At 45.5% G+C, this 15,529-nt stretch overlaps 1 protein-coding gene across 1 annotated transcript in view; it reads right to left on the minus strand.

Moving 5' to 3' along the window:
• The window catches only part of TRAM2 (translocation associated membrane protein 2), a 78,364-nt gene that overhangs the window by 23,561 nt on the left and 39,274 nt on the right, over positions 1–15,529 (minus strand). The window contains exon 2 of the mRNA XM_030315711.1: positions 12,291–12,354. Within this exon, the coding sequence (XP_030171571.1) occupies positions 12,291–12,354 (64 nt within the window). The remainder of the gene's footprint in view (positions 1–12,290; positions 12,355–15,529) is intronic.

The following is a 15,529-nucleotide window of genomic DNA, read 5'->3' on the forward strand; positions in this document are numbered from 1 at the left end:
AATACACTGGGGCTATGCAAAGTGTGGCTGTGGACCAACAGCACTGGCATCACCTACGGGCTTGGAAACACGGGCTGTTGTGGATCTACCCCAGGCCTGCTGGATCAGAAACTCGGGATGGCCCAGGACTCCATGCTTAATGACACCTCCATGTGATTCTGATACATGCTAACATTTAAGAAGTGCTGATATGGGGCGCCTGGGTGGCTCAGTGGGTTAACCGTCTGACTTCGGTTCAGGTCATGATCTCACGGTTCGTGAGTTCAAGTCCCACGTCAGGCTCTGTGCTGACAGCTGAGAGCCTGGAGCCTGCTTCGGATTCTGTGTCTCCCTCTCTCTCTGCTCTGTCTCTGTCTCAAAAAATAAAACATTAAAAAAAAAATTAAAAAAAAAAAAGAAGTGCTGATATAAACAATGGGTCTGTTTTTTAAAATCAGAGAGGGGACGCCTGAGTGACTCCATCGGTTAAGCGTCCGACTTCAGTTTAGGTCATTATCTCATTGTGCACGGAGCTCAAGCCCCGCTTCGGGCTCTCCGCTGTCAGTGCAGAGCACGCTTCGGATCCTCTGTACTCCTTTCTCCCTGCCCCTCTCCAGCTCGTGCGTGCTCTCAAAAAGAAATAAAATTAAAAAAAGAAAAAAAATCAGAGAGAAACAAAGATCAAAAACAGGGAAAACCAATCAGGAGATTTAGAAAGCAGACCCATGGTTGCTTTGGGAGGCGGTAATGGCTGGGAGTGCTGTATCCTGCTGTAGGTGATGGTGGCGTGGGTGCACATCTATGTACAAATTCACCGTGCTGTACCCTCAAGAACACGTATGTGTCACTGCAGGTGCTATACCTCAATAAAGTTTGTGATGAAAATGATGAAGCTCTCTACCCACTGACATAAAAGGATATCCAGCATACATTACTTAGTGGGGAAAAAAGTTAGGCCCAGAACAGTACAGTATTCTACCAATTACATAAGAAAGAGAAGAAAAGAAATATGCGTATTTGTGTCTGCATAAAGCAACAGTGGAAGGCGGGGGATAAATCCAGGAAGGGCACACAGGAAACAACAGGGATTATCCACAGGGGATGCGAGTGTCAAAGGAAGAGAGTTCAGGGTGAGAACAAGACTGAATTTTTGGACATGTGAGCGTATTTCCTACTCAAAAAATAATTCTTCCGCTTTGTACAAATAAAATTTAAAAGTATCCATTTTTCCCACCTCGCTGTCTCTCCCCGCACCCCTTTTTTTTTTTTTTTACCACAGGGACCCAGACAAAGCATGAAAAGACCTGAAGCTCATTTCTAATGTTGCCACTCGCCCACCAGGGTGGGCGTGATCCAGGGTCTCTCTGCCCTCAGTTACTCCTTTGGGACAATGAGGATAATGCCATCTACCTCTTCTCACAAAGCTCTAAGGATCAAGTGGATAACTGACTTATAAAGTGCTACACCAAAAGAGGAGATCATGCTGACCACTTCTATCAGAACCAGAAGCTAAAAGAACATAACTGTCACCGTGTACCACATACAAAGTACTCCCATCAGGGTGCTTATTTAGGATAAGGAATACAAACAACAACCATAAGCTACTTATTGAGCATGTGCTCTGTGCCCGGCACTGTAGTGAACACAACTTGTAAGCGGCATCATTCACCTCTCCCAGGAATCCTGAGTATTATATCCACTTTACAGACAGGGCAGCTGAGGTTAAGAGGTGGGAGTTAGTTAGGAGTGGGCTAAGACCCCAAACATGCTGCCAATGACAGGGGCTGAGGCCCATCGTTTATTCCGAGGCCTCCTTGCTTTCTGACTCCCCGAAGGCCATGCTAATATAAACAATGGCACGCCGAGGTGCCAGGGGAAGAGTGGGGTTGAGGACGGGCTTGGGGCCCATGCCTCACAGGGCAACATTCTGATCTCCACTCTCACCCTGTGTGGCCAGGCCGCCAGGCCACACCGCCGCTGACCTCCCAAACCTTAAGCATTACCATGGTTCTCACACGCACTCAGCTGGTATGGGCCAAAATGTGGCTCCTCTCACCCTCCTGCCAAAAATGATTATGTTGAAGTCCTAACCCTTACCACCTCACAATGTGACCTCATTGGGACACGGGGTCTTTACAGAGGTCATCAAGTTAAAATGAGAACGTTAGGGTGTACCCTAATCCAATGTGACTGGTGTCCTTACAAAAAGGGGAAATCCGGAGGCACCTGGGTGGTTCAGTTGGTTAAGCATCCAACTTCGGCTCAGGTCATGATCTCGCAATTCACAAGTTTGAGCCCTGCACTGGGCTCTCTGCCATCAGCACAAACCCTACTTTGGTCCTTTATCTCCCTCTCTCTCCGCCCCTCCCCTGCTTGTGCACTTTGTCTCACTCTCAAAAATAAATAAACGTTAAAAAAAAAAATCTTAAAAAAAAGGGGCAGGGGGGATCTGGACACAGAGACACACACAAAGAGGATAGCCGTCTACACGCCAAGGACAGAGGCCTGGAACAGATCGTGGCTCAGAGCCCTCAAGCAAGCCAACCTGCCAACACTTTGATTTTGGAACTTCTAGCCTCCGGAGCTGTGAGACAATAAATTTCTGTTCCTTAAGCTACTTGGTCTGTAGTATTTTGCCATGGCAGCACTAGAGAAATACATACCCTTATACAATCCTTCCTCACACAGACCCCAACCCCGCCCCTGCCCACAAAATTAAAGATCTGGCCGAGGATCTTCAAGGTTACCATTTTATCCCCATCTTATATGGCTTGAGATAGATTTTCAACAATTTTCTAGTAAGATAGAAAGATAAGGAAAGGATACTTTCATGATGTAAAAAGATGCAGCAAAAAGAGAGAAGCATTAAAGAGACTTTGGAAATAAAGGGCCTAACTTGTGACTCGTTTTCTTGATGTATCATTTTTTTTTTTTTAATAAAGCTATAACCCTCCCCGGGCCTTCAGGAAAGAAATAAAATAGTAAGTCCTAGGTGCCAAGCACACACTCAGCAGTTTACACACTGCAGTTTACACACATGAGGCTTCTATACACAACTCACCTGGGCAGACAACAATGCAGCACGTGGAGAATGCCTACGGGGAGGGAAAGCATGAACTTCAAGAGAAAACTTCATTGAGAGCCATAAAGGAAAAATAACTCCACAAGGATCCCATGCAAAAAAAAAAAAAAAAGAAAAAAAAAAGAAAAAAGAAAAATCTAAAATCACTGCTTTTTTCTCCCTCTGGGTAAAAAATAACAATGTCAACAAGTTCATTGTTAAATTAGGAACAAAAATTATTTCAGTAAGAACTGAATAAGAAAACAATTATCCTAGCTAGACAGAAGGAGGGATTTGATTGGGAAGGCCAGGAATGTGCAGAAGTGAAAACGCGGGGCAGGGTCTGGATCAGAGGGTGTGTTGGAGGGAAGGGAAAGAACAAGACAACTCACGAGGAGAAGAAACTAGGAGGATGGGAGAAAAGACAGCGGGAGGCTGCAGGTCAAAGACGCCATTGCCAGGCTTCCGGCTGGTGAACAATTAGCCACAGCAACTCGGGCTCCACTTACTTAAACCTCTGGAACCGTACCCGGAAGGGGAGGAATCCTCTGGGCTGTGGCAGGGAATTGGATTAAATCAAGTCTAGGCTGGAAGGGGGTCACCTCTGAGATGCTGTTTTCACTTTGTGAAAATTCACTGAGCTGACCACTTACGGTGTGTCCACTTTTCTACACAACTGTTATGCTGACATAATACCTGTCCTGTTCTGAATGGATCAGCCCCAAATTCACACGTTGGGGTCCTAACGCCAAGATGAAGGTGTTACAGGTGGGGGCCTTTGGGAGTTGCTTATTATTAGGGAATGAGGTGAAGCCTTCATGTATGGGACTGGGGCCTTAGAAGGGAACTTACATAGCTCCCTGCCCCCCACCCCCTATCAGGACACAACAAGACGTTTGTGACTGGAAGAGGGCCCTCACCCGAACATGCTGGCACTCAGATCTCAGGCTTCTAGGCTCCAGACCTGGGAGAAATAAGTTTCTCTTGTTTAGAGGCCACCTTCTATGCTATTCTGTTTGAACAGACCAAACAGAGTGAGGCAGCAAGTTTAACATGTTTCAGTTCACTGGGGAAAAAAAAAAAAAACAAAAACAAAAAACAAAAAACTGGTTTGGGGCTGGCTATCAGTCCTGGGTCAGAGGCCCCTCACTGTCTTTCAGATGGCTGACCAATAAGGCCAGGGACACTGGGGGCTGTGATTTATTTTCTCTTATTCATACAGACAAGACCTCAGGGCCAAAGGGAACCTTGGCAGCTGCTTGGACCATGGGGCCAGGACAGAGCTAGGTCTGTGCCTCCCTGGTTGGGTTTGCTCTCTCTCAGCTGCCCCATTTGGTAAACCCAGCCTTCCTCTGGCTTGTCTGGGCCCCAGTGCTGCATGGGGTGTGAGCAGCCCAGCCTTGGTGTGCCCCTGGGAATGTCTGTGTGCCTCAGCAGGGAAAGGATGGGGCCAGGCCAGGCGAGCCTCCAGTACCCTCCAGCTACGTTGGGCAGCTTTCTCTGCCCAGAGCCACTGCTTCCCACCCATCTCTTCCCTTTTGTCCCCCACAAGATTATCTTACAAAGAGGCACTCAGTCTGATATGTGATGCCAGTTTCAAGTCCATGGAACAAGCAGAAGACAAGACTAATTCCTGCCAGGCAGCCCAGGGAACAAACCCCACTCCGAGCCCTGGACAAAGGCCTTCAGCTGAATGAAGCTTGCAAACCGTCTGTCTGAGGTTGTTTTGATGGGGCAGAGTGTCTCATCCCACCAGGGGTTAGGAGAACACGGCCAGGCTATCTTATGGGAGGTCCCTGGCCTTTGCATCTCTCCCTGCAAAAAGCTGCACAGCAACTGGTGGCAATAAAGCAGCTAGGACAAGAAAGCCAGGGATGTGTCCTTGTCACCTTTGAGGACCACAAAACAAACCTTTCTCTCAAAGAAGCCCTCACCCTCGGCGATTTAGTCCTAGGGGCACAGCAACAGGCTCAGGAACGTCAGAGCTACCACGACCCCTGCCGACGCAGGGGGCGCCCCAAACATGGCCATGACTTCTCAGGGAGCTACAGCCCAACTTGAAACCAAATCCAGCCCATGATACTGTTCACCCCCCTCCACTCCTCAGACCAAAGAGTTCTAGAAAAACCAAAATTGGAAGAGAACAGAAAAATGCAAATGATTCACAGGATTTAGCAAGTTTCCCTGTCTTACCTTCAAGGATGGAAGCAAAGGGTCGTTTGAAAGTCTGCCTGGTGCTTTTTACGCAGGGCAATGAGAACAGCGCTTTTAGTGTTCACAGGAATCACCTGTGGATCTCCTTAAAAAGCAAGATCTGATGCAGGTGTGTGGCAGGGCCCGGGGAGCCTGCATGTCTAACAAGTTCTCAAGTGATGTGAACAGTGTGGGTCCGTGGATCATTTGAGTGGCAAGCACTTAAGAGGACTCTCAGGGCTTCCTGTATTCAGGAAACACTTGAGATTGAGAGCATGACCATAGCTCTCAATTTTGCAGATGAAGGATGGAGACAACAAATGTTACAAATGTGATCCGCCCAAGATAATTCAGCAGTTCAGTGGCACAACCCAAGACAACCTTATAAATGCTCAGCCCATTTGGGGTCACCTGTTCTAGATCAGACAGAAAGCCAGCAGGCCTTGGGTCATTCAGCAAATCAGTGGCAAAGCCCAAAACAACCTTGTAAATGCTCAGCCCATTTGGGGTCACCTGTTCTAGATCAGATGGAAAGCCAGCAGGCCTTGGGTCTGCGTAAAGAATCAAACATCTTTTCCTGAGCCTTTATGTTCTGTATATTTCTGGCCACAACGTTACGCTCTGTGGTATTTTAATGAGAAAGAAGACTCAGTGTCTAATGGTACGACCAGAAACCAGACATCTTCTTCCTTGCCACGAGGCACTGGCACGTAGTTGCCAGATAAAATACAAGACGACCAGTTCAACTTAAATTTCAGACAGATAAAGAATAATTTTCTAGTATAATTATGTCCCATACACAATCTGGGATATACTCATACTGAAAAAGAAAGTATTCACTGTTTATCTGAAACTCAAATTTAACTGGCGGTCCTGGATTTTTGTTTGCTAAGTCTGGCAACCCTAACAGGGTAGCAAAATGGGAATAAGGACAGTAGGGATTTGGTAACAAGGGGCACTCTCTGCTTCACTGCTGTCGACGTTAAAGAAAAACACAAGGAAGCCAGCATGGCAGGCGTTTCACCAGGATGCACAACTTACTACGGCAACAAGAATGCCCATCTCCTCTTTAGTTCATCTCTCTGAACACGGCTTAATCTTCTCAACCAGCTCATTACAATGTGACAAAATCATACATGGAGGGCTGGTATTATTAGTTGAATTGCATCCCCGCAAACTCCTATGTTGGAAGTCCTAACCCCAGCACTTCAGAATGTGACCTTATTTGGAAATAGAATCAGTAGCAGCTGCAATTAGTTAAGATGAGGTCATAGTGGAGTAGAATGCCCTTAATCTAATATGACTGATGTCCTTATAAAAGGGGGAAATGCGGATGCAGAGACTGACATGCACGCAGAGCAAATGCCACATGAAGACTGGCGTTCTGATGCCACGAGCTTCAGGACCGAGGGCTGGAGCAGACCTTGCCCCAGAGCCTGCAGAGGGAGCATGGCCCTCCTGATGCCTTGATCTTGGACTTCTTGCCTCCAGAACTGTGAGACAATAAATTTCTGTTGTTAAGCCACTCAGTTTGTGGCACTTTTGTGACCTCAGCCCCATGAGCAGATGCTGGCAGCTGGGAGGAAGGGAAGAGAGGACAGAGACGAGAAACCCATCAACATTACCATTAGCTATTTTCTGTCAAACCTGAAAACTTCAGCTGAGGGAAGACACTGGGATTCAGAAATAGTAGGCTGCTTTGTGTGAACACAGCCACTGCCCTACTAAAATTCAAACTTAAATGTCGAATTGAGCAACTTACACACGATTTAAAGAAGAAACCTTAGAAATAAGAAACGCTTACCCAGGTTACACAAAAAGGATACGTTCCCAAGCACTCTCAGTCTAAAGACATTTGGGAGGGGGGTTCTAAACCTTGCAACCTCAACAGACCCGTTATTGTGAACCGCTGTTTTCCCATGAGAAGTCTGCTTTCCTCCTGTACTTACAAACCAAACATGACCACACCGAGCTGGTGACTAAGGAGGCCAATGCAAAATTAAGCAGGCTATTCTGATTTCATTGCCTCTCTTGATTATTTGCTTGTCATATTTCGTATAACCCCAAATGGCAAGATTTAAACAAAAGATACACTATTTAACAATACTTTATCCTCTCTTTCCAAAGTAACTGAAACCTCCTCAATTCAGAATGGATTCTAATGGACCCTCACCTTTACCCAGGCCTCGTTGTGGCCCGGAGGGGCAGGCCAGGAGCAGAATTCAATAACCGCACCCAAGAAAAATGCCAAACCCAGCTGGCTCCTGCCACGCTGGCCTTCGCTCAGTCACCAGAATGGGCCAAGATATTTGTTTCTCACTTGAGGCCTCTGCACATGCTAATCCCTATGCATGGAATGTTCTTTCTTCTGCCTGGACCCTCTCCCTGTGTCCCAACACAACTGGCCACACATACTCGGCTCTAACATCAGCTTCTCAGCAGCATCTTCTGTCCTTACCTTTTCATTTTTCTTTATCACATAAGCCTGTCTATTCCCTTCACCACCCCTACCACAACCATAATTTTTTATTGTTTACTTGTTTATTATCTATCCCTCCCTAATAAATGGTGAGCTCCATGAGTCAGAAATCAGACATGTTTTGAGAACAAAAATAGACAAAAAGATCAATGGAACAGAATAGAGAACCCAGAAATAAACCCACACTTACATGGCCAATTCATCTATGACAAAGGAGGCAAGAATATACAATTGGGGGAAAGACAGTCTCTTCAATAAATGGTGCTGGGAAGACTGGACAGCTACATGCAAAAGAATGAAATTGGACCACTTTCTTACACCACACACAAAAATAAACTTAAAATGGATTAAAGACTTAAAGGTGACACCCAAAGCCATAAAAATCTTAGAAGAGAACACAGGCAGTAATTTCTCCGCCATCAGCTATAGCAGTATTTTTCTAGATATGTCTCCTAAGGCAAGGCAAACAAAAGCAAAAGCAAACTATTGGGACTATACCAAAATAAAAAGCTTCTGCACACCAAAGGAAACAGTCAACAAAATAAAAAGGCAACCTACAGAATGGGGAAAGGTATTTGCGAGTAATAAATCTTGTAAGGGATTAATATCCAAAATATATAAAGAACTCCTACACCTCCATGCCAAAAAACCAAATAATCCAATTAAAAATCGGTAGAGAACCTGAATAGACATGTTTTCAAAGAATATAGACAGATGCACACCAGACATGTAAAAAGTAGGTCAACATCACTAATTATCAGAGAAATGCAAATCAAAACAATGAGAGAATACCTCACACTTGTCAGAATGGCTAGAATCAGACAAAACAATACCAAGTGTTGGTGAGAATATGGTGAATAAGGAAACACTTGTGCCTTATTGGTGGGAATGTAAATTGATGCAACCACTGTGGAAAACAGCATGGAGGTTCCTCAAAAAATTAAAAATAGAAATACTATATGGTCCAATAATTCTACCCGATATTTGCCCAAAGAAAGTGAAAACACTCATTCAAAAAGATATATGCATCCCTATGTTTATTACAGCATTATGTACAATAGCCAAAACATGGGAGCAACCAAAGTGGTCATCAATAGATGAACAGACAAGGAAGATGTCATATATAAACATACGTATATGTATATAACCAATATACAGAGAGAACAGAATATTACACAGCCATAAAAAAAAAAAAAAGGATGAGATCTCAGGGGTGCCTGGGTGGCTAAGTCAGTCGAGTGTCCAACTCTTGATGTTGGCTCGGGTCATGATCTCACAGTTGTGGGATCAAGCCTCGCATCAGGCTCCGCACTGAGCATGGAGGCTGCTTGGGATTCTCTCTCTTCCTCTCTCTCTGCCCCTCCCCTGCTTGTGCTCGCTCACTCTCTCTCAAAATAAACTTTTTTTTTTTTAAAAAAAGGATGATATCTTGCCATTTATGACAATAAGGACGGACCTAGAGGGTACTATGCAAAGTGAAGTAAGTCAGAGAGAGACAAATTTCATATGATGGTCACCAGAGTGGAGAAGGGAAGAGTATGGGCAGAATGGGTGAAGGGAAGGGGGAGATAAAGGCTTCCAGTTATTTAATGAATAAGTCACAGGAGTAAAAGGTACAGCACAGAAAATACAGTCAGTCAATGGTACTGTAATAACATTGTACGGTGACAGATGATAGCTACACTTGTGATGGACATAGCATAATATATAAACTTGTGGAATCACAAAGTTGTACACCTGAAACTAACGTAACATTGTGTGTCAACTATACTTAAATAAAAAAATTGAAAAATTAAAAATAAAAGTAAAAACTACAACCTTTATTTCACTTCACTGTCTTCTTGCTTGTTCATAGTTTCTAAGAACTCAGATGTAATTCTTACCTCTATGTTCATCTATAAAGAAGTCGTACCCCTCCCAGACTGTTTCTTAATAAAAATTTAAAATAGCCATTTCTTAAAAGAAAGAAAGAAATCAGACATGTTTTAGAAACTCCTTAACACCCAGGGCTTGGAGCTCAGGAGGCACACAAACATTTGTGGGGATTGATCAATTAATTAATTATTTAAAACGAATGAATGAGAGCATGCTATGATCAATTGCGGCATACTTCCAAATCCTGCCGGGAAGTTCTGTATGCTCAGAGGCTCCAAGTTCAGCCCTGGAGCATGCGGTCTACTTTCTCATCCCAGCTGGAGATGGATTCTTTTAGGATATCACTTGTCTGCTAATTTCTCTGGGAAAGTTTCAAACTTAAAAATCAACCCTCTGATCATGCTCTAGCTTTATAAACACAGGCATATCTCATTTTATTGCACTTTGCAGACACTGCATTTTTTACAAATTGAAGGCTTATGGAAGTCCTGGGTCCAGCAAGTGAACTGGCACCATTTTTCCAACAGCATTTGTTCACTGGTTTGTGTGTCACATTTTGGCAATTCTCAAAATACTTCAAAGGTTTTCATTATTATGTTTGCTACTGTCATCCATGATCAGTGATTGTAAGTCTCTGAAAGCTCAGATGATGGTTAGCATTTTGCAGCGATACACTATTTTTTACTTGAGGTAGGTATGCTGCTTTTTAGACATAATGCTACTGCACACTTAACAGACTACAGTATAGTGGAAACACAACGATTATATGCACCAGGAAACCAAAAAATTCATCTGATTTGCTTTACTGCGATACTCATTTTATGACAGTGGTCTGGAACTGAACCCGCAATATCTCCGAGGTCTTTTCTATAATAAAAGCATACCCTGGTCACATGCACATCAGCTGTTGTAGTCCCCAGGACAATACTTTCTCATGGTAAATTAATAAAGCAGTGTTGGGTTGTGATCTGGCAGCCCATATAAATGGACTTCAGGGAGAAATGTGATGAAAATACCAACACAACATTTGATAGCTGGATCTCTCTTTATAAATTAATAAATTGGCATTCTAACATTAACAAAAAAGAAAAAGGCTGTCCATTTTATATTTGGAAAAAAACAAAAAACAAAAAATAGGACTTATGGGTCATTAGAATTAGATGACCGAGGGCATTTTGGCAATGCAAATACACAACCTACAACCTTTAAAATGTACATAGCACTTGACCCAGAAATTCCAGTAATAGGAATTCATCCTGAGAAAATAATCACAAATGCATGTAAAAATTTAGTCCCAAGAATGTTTACTGTAGCTCTGTTTACAACAGAAACTGGAAGCTTAAATATTCAATCATACGGGGTTGAATGGATAATTTGTGGTAATCCCTACTAAGAATAATCTGCGAGGGCGCCTAGGTGGGGCTCAGTTGATTGAGCGTCCGACTTTTGATTTTGGCTCAGGTCATGATCCCAGGGTCATGGGATCGAGCCCTGTGCTGCTTTCCAAGGTGATTTTTACCTTCCTGTGTTTATCCGCATTTTATAAATTTCCTCTGGGAGTCATTTTGAAAATATGTTTCCATACAAGGAATTTTAACCAGTCACAAAAAGACAAAAACTAAATGATTCCACCTACATAAGGTACCTAGGATAGTCAACTTCACAGAGACAGGAAGTAGCATGGGAGTTGCCAGGGGTTGGAGGGAAGGGGTGGGGGGTGGAGTGTGGAGTTACTGTTTAATGGGTACAGAGTTTCAGTTTTGCAAGATGGGTGGTGGTGATGGTTGCACAACAGTGTGAATGTGCTTAGTGCCCCTGAACTGTACACTTAAACAGGGTTAAGATGGTAAATTGTATGTTATGTTAAATTTAGCACAACGTTTTTAAAAACAGAAAAAAAAGCTAAAAAAATTTAAATTAGTAAATGGTAAGTACCACTGGATCTAGTGGTGTGTTAGTTATTAGGACTTTCAAGAGACAGGAGTAGGTAGTGTAACATGGTGTCTCAACTATACTTCAATTAAAAAAAAAAAAAGCGTGAGGGACAGGAGTAGAGAAAGCGGAACCTGACCTTGGACCACATGGCACTGAGCAAGACAATCCAGTGTGCCCACCAGGGCTGGGGTGTGCTTTGGGACCAGCGAGCGTTTGTCGTGTCTCCTGACTGCCAGTGCTGGCCACGGTGTTTCCTATCTCTTCCTTCACCAGCATTGGGTTTTCCTGCTCTCCTGCTAGTGTCTCTCACTTTGATCCTCAGGTGAAGGAATTGATTTGGCTGCCCCCAAAGCGTGATTTCCCCAGAGTCTGGCTACAGAAACTATATCCTCTGTATGCCATGGGTTAAGGGATTTGCCCCCAGAGTCCTTCAGCTAGGCAAAGAAGAGAATCTCACCTTAAAGTCAAGTCAATTCACCTCTGTATTACTGAAGAAAGAAGTAGGTTCAGCAAACAAAAATTTCCCCTTTCTTCACCGAGAGGACACCCAGGGCTTTGCAACTGAAAGGGAGGTGCAACGCCTGCTTCCTGGTGGTGGGGGACCTGAGAACCCCAAGATTGCAGAGCCACAGGGCAAGGGCTGTGCGTGGCCTGCAGCTGCATCTTAACGGTCCTACAATGGTGGATGCTGAGCTTCAATATCTGAAAAGTCCAAGTCCTTCAGAGTTAACAGGGCCAGGGAGAGACAGAGACTAGTGCTTTCCTTACCTGCTGTAGGCACGCTAACGTTATACTGAGGTAAAATAAATAGGAAGGCAGTCTTGGCGGTGACCTGTAAAATAAAGGGAAAATGTTCCAATTTAGTTTCTTGGTCACATCAAAAGAAACAAGTGGATCCTGCTACCAGCCCCCAGGGCCCACCCCTTTTGCATCTCGGACCCACAGACCTGTCCAATGAAGGGTTTCACCTAAGGAGGAGTTTGCACTGTTTGTTTCCCCATTTACCTTTAATGACAAGCCTCCCAATACCTGCACTAAAACCCAACAAAACAGCGTGGGGCCCTGCACAGTATCTAGACTTGGACCCACTGAGGGTGGAAACGAAACAAGCTGTGCTTGGCAGCCGAGGGCTGTACAAATCTGCCTGCCATTCATTCAAGTATGTATTAAGTTCATTCTAGGTACCCGGCGTTTTGGATTGCAGAAACTAACAGGAAATGAGGACACGGACTTCAAGAAGCTTCAGACCTAGCTGGGGTTCCCCCCAGCGCACAGGCTAACGGCACACTGGACAGCAGCCCCAAAAGTCTACACCTGAGCTTCAGAAACAGAGAACTCCAGCTGCTAATTTCACATCCAGTGTGTTGCGGGACACGGGACAAGACATAATGCCCCCCACTGCTGGCTTGTTTATTTCGAAAGCTGCCTTTAAATAAAATCTTGTGTTGTGAAAAATCTATGGTTGACACCTGGTTATTAATAACCAAATCAGTACCCTGGCAATTCAGCCTGCAGAGAAGAGATGACAAAATGTGGGGATTCAAAGCTTGGACTTCAAGGATAACTACCTGGGTTCAAATGCTGCCTCGGCCATTTGCTAGGTGTAACCTTACACCCGAGCCTCAGTTTCCCTGTCCACAAAAATCAGGGACATTTGTAATATCCCAGCTTGTAATATCTGGGTAGTGCTGGCCCAACTGTGGGTGTGGTTGAAGGCTCCCCAGATGTTTCTGATGTGCAGCTGGGGCTCAGAAGTACCATCCACACTGTTGTGGAGCAGGGGAGGAGGCCAGGTGAGGAGGGGGGCCCTGGATACGCCTCAGCAATAAAGACTTGCTGGTTCTCCTCTAAATAGAAAGGTTTGAAGGCTGCACCATGGGTGTGGGGGAAACACACTGGGCATGGCAGAAAGTAGCGTGGAACCAAGACCCTCCCCGGGTGGACTCCCAACACACCCAGAGGGAGGTGACTGTCCGTGGCCACTCTCCCCATCACCGAGACCCACTCCTCTGCAGCGGGGTGTCATTTGCTCTTTGCACACAGCGATGCACAAGGCTTCTCATGTATTTGTGCTGTTGTCTTGGACATGTTCTGTCATGCTCACAGGGAAAAAGTCAAATGAGACTAGGGATAAGAAGGCGCTCTGGAAAACACAAAGCCCTATCCAAATCCACAGGTCTTCCCCCACCTCCATCCCCAAATCTATCTTATTACTGTGGTCCACAAAACCTTTTTCAGGATGTTCCCAACGTCCCTTCTAGTCCAATGGCCTATATTTTTTTTGTAAAAAATGTTTTCATTATTTATTTTTGAGAGAGAGAGAGAGCATGGGCAGGGGAGGGGCAGAGAGAGGAGGGGACTGAGGACCCGAAGCAGGCTGCTGGCTGACAGCCCAGAGCTAGATGCGGGGCTTAAACTCACAAACTGTGAGATCGTGACCTGAGCCTAAATCAGAAGCTCAAGTGACTGAGCCACCCAGGTGCCCCCAATTGCCTGTATTTCTTTAGAACAGAGGGACACTGGTTTAGCCAAAATGTGGTACCCATTAGTTTTCCTTTTGGGGGTTTTAGCCCCTCTCATTTTGTATCCTACTTCTGTTACATCCCCCCTCCCCAAATTCTATTGATCAGAATCTCATTTATCCATCATAGTCCAGCTCAACTATAGCTCTCCACCAAGCCCCCCCCCCAGCTGCTCAGAGTGGAATGCTTTCTTCCGCTGTGCCCCCCACCATACCACCTTTTCTGTCTATGCCTTTACCTGTCATGTGCCACTCCCTGCACATAGGGACTAACCCAGATGCACAAGGAAGGCCTCAGTAACTGCTCACTGGACATGATGGAAAATCAAAAGCTGAGTCTGTGCTGGCCTGCTTCACTCAACTGTTCTGTTCCCACTCTTTAGCAGGAGCTGCCCCAGTGCTGTCACGTTGGTGGTCCTCTGTCACCTCTCTGTCGCCCACAGCTTTTCCTTGACACCATCTGGCTGCTACACCAGCTGAACGCGTGATGTCATGAAGCCCCACACCACTCCAGCCACGGTGGTGTCTCACTGCAGGCAGCTGTTAGGGATGTGGCGATGAGAGTTATTAGTAGGGCTCAGGCGTCGGTGTATGACGTGTTCGTCGTGTACCTGACCCTACTCACACTGGTCATCTGTGACCCAACTGCCTGACTCTATACTGTCCGCCATGACTTCTTTTGCGAGTAAGCTTTGTCTTCTCAGGCTGAAATCCCCCCAAGGGAAGATGAGGAAGCCAGAGGAAGCAGAAGGGAAGACAGAGGAGAAAGGCAGGCAGACAGGCACAAAACCAAACTACATATGTTCTAGGCACAAATCTCCATTCAGTTTCATCCAGGAAACACATCCATCTCTTAACTTCATGGAGTGGAGTGGACCTCCATGAGGTTTTGGCTGACCAGGATCCACTCCCTGCTCCCTGAGGGCATCACCTCTCCCCAGCTGTGTGTGTTTTATGTGTGTACACGCACACATGCATGTTTGGGGATTACCCTGGTGACCACCTTCCTCCTGGAGGGATGACAAGGCCAGGCCCTCTCCCCTGGACAGAAGACCAGCCAATCAGATACCTTCTCCTGGACTCAGAAACTTGGGCAGGAATGTAGGAATTGCTGGTCAGTGCCGGGTGCCTAACCAGATTCTTCCTCTGCAGCTCCCACCGCCCTGCCCTGGAGTGCCCCAGACCCTCATCAACTGCATGAACCCCCAGAGAGCCTCCTTAAGTTGGCCAGAGTCCATTCCTAAGACACATTATAGTTCCATGTATCGAGTACTGGTGTTCAACTCTAGCTCACACATTTGAATTCCTAGGTAAGCTTTTAAAATGTCTATGCCTGGGCAGCCCCCAGTCCATTAAACCTAATCCTTCGTGGCATCAGCATGTCGCTAAGCTCCCCAGAGCGCTCCCACGTGCAGCCAAGTCTGCAAGGCCACTCACGCAGAGACTCACCTTCACCACCTTGTCTAAGCAAGGCTGTCAGGCTCTC

The sequence above is a fragment of the Lynx canadensis genome, chromosome B2, assembly GCF_007474595.2.
Source record: "Lynx canadensis isolate LIC74 chromosome B2, mLynCan4.pri.v2, whole genome shotgun sequence".
NCBI classification, from domain to species: domain Eukaryota; kingdom Metazoa; phylum Chordata; class Mammalia; order Carnivora; family Felidae; genus Lynx; species Lynx canadensis.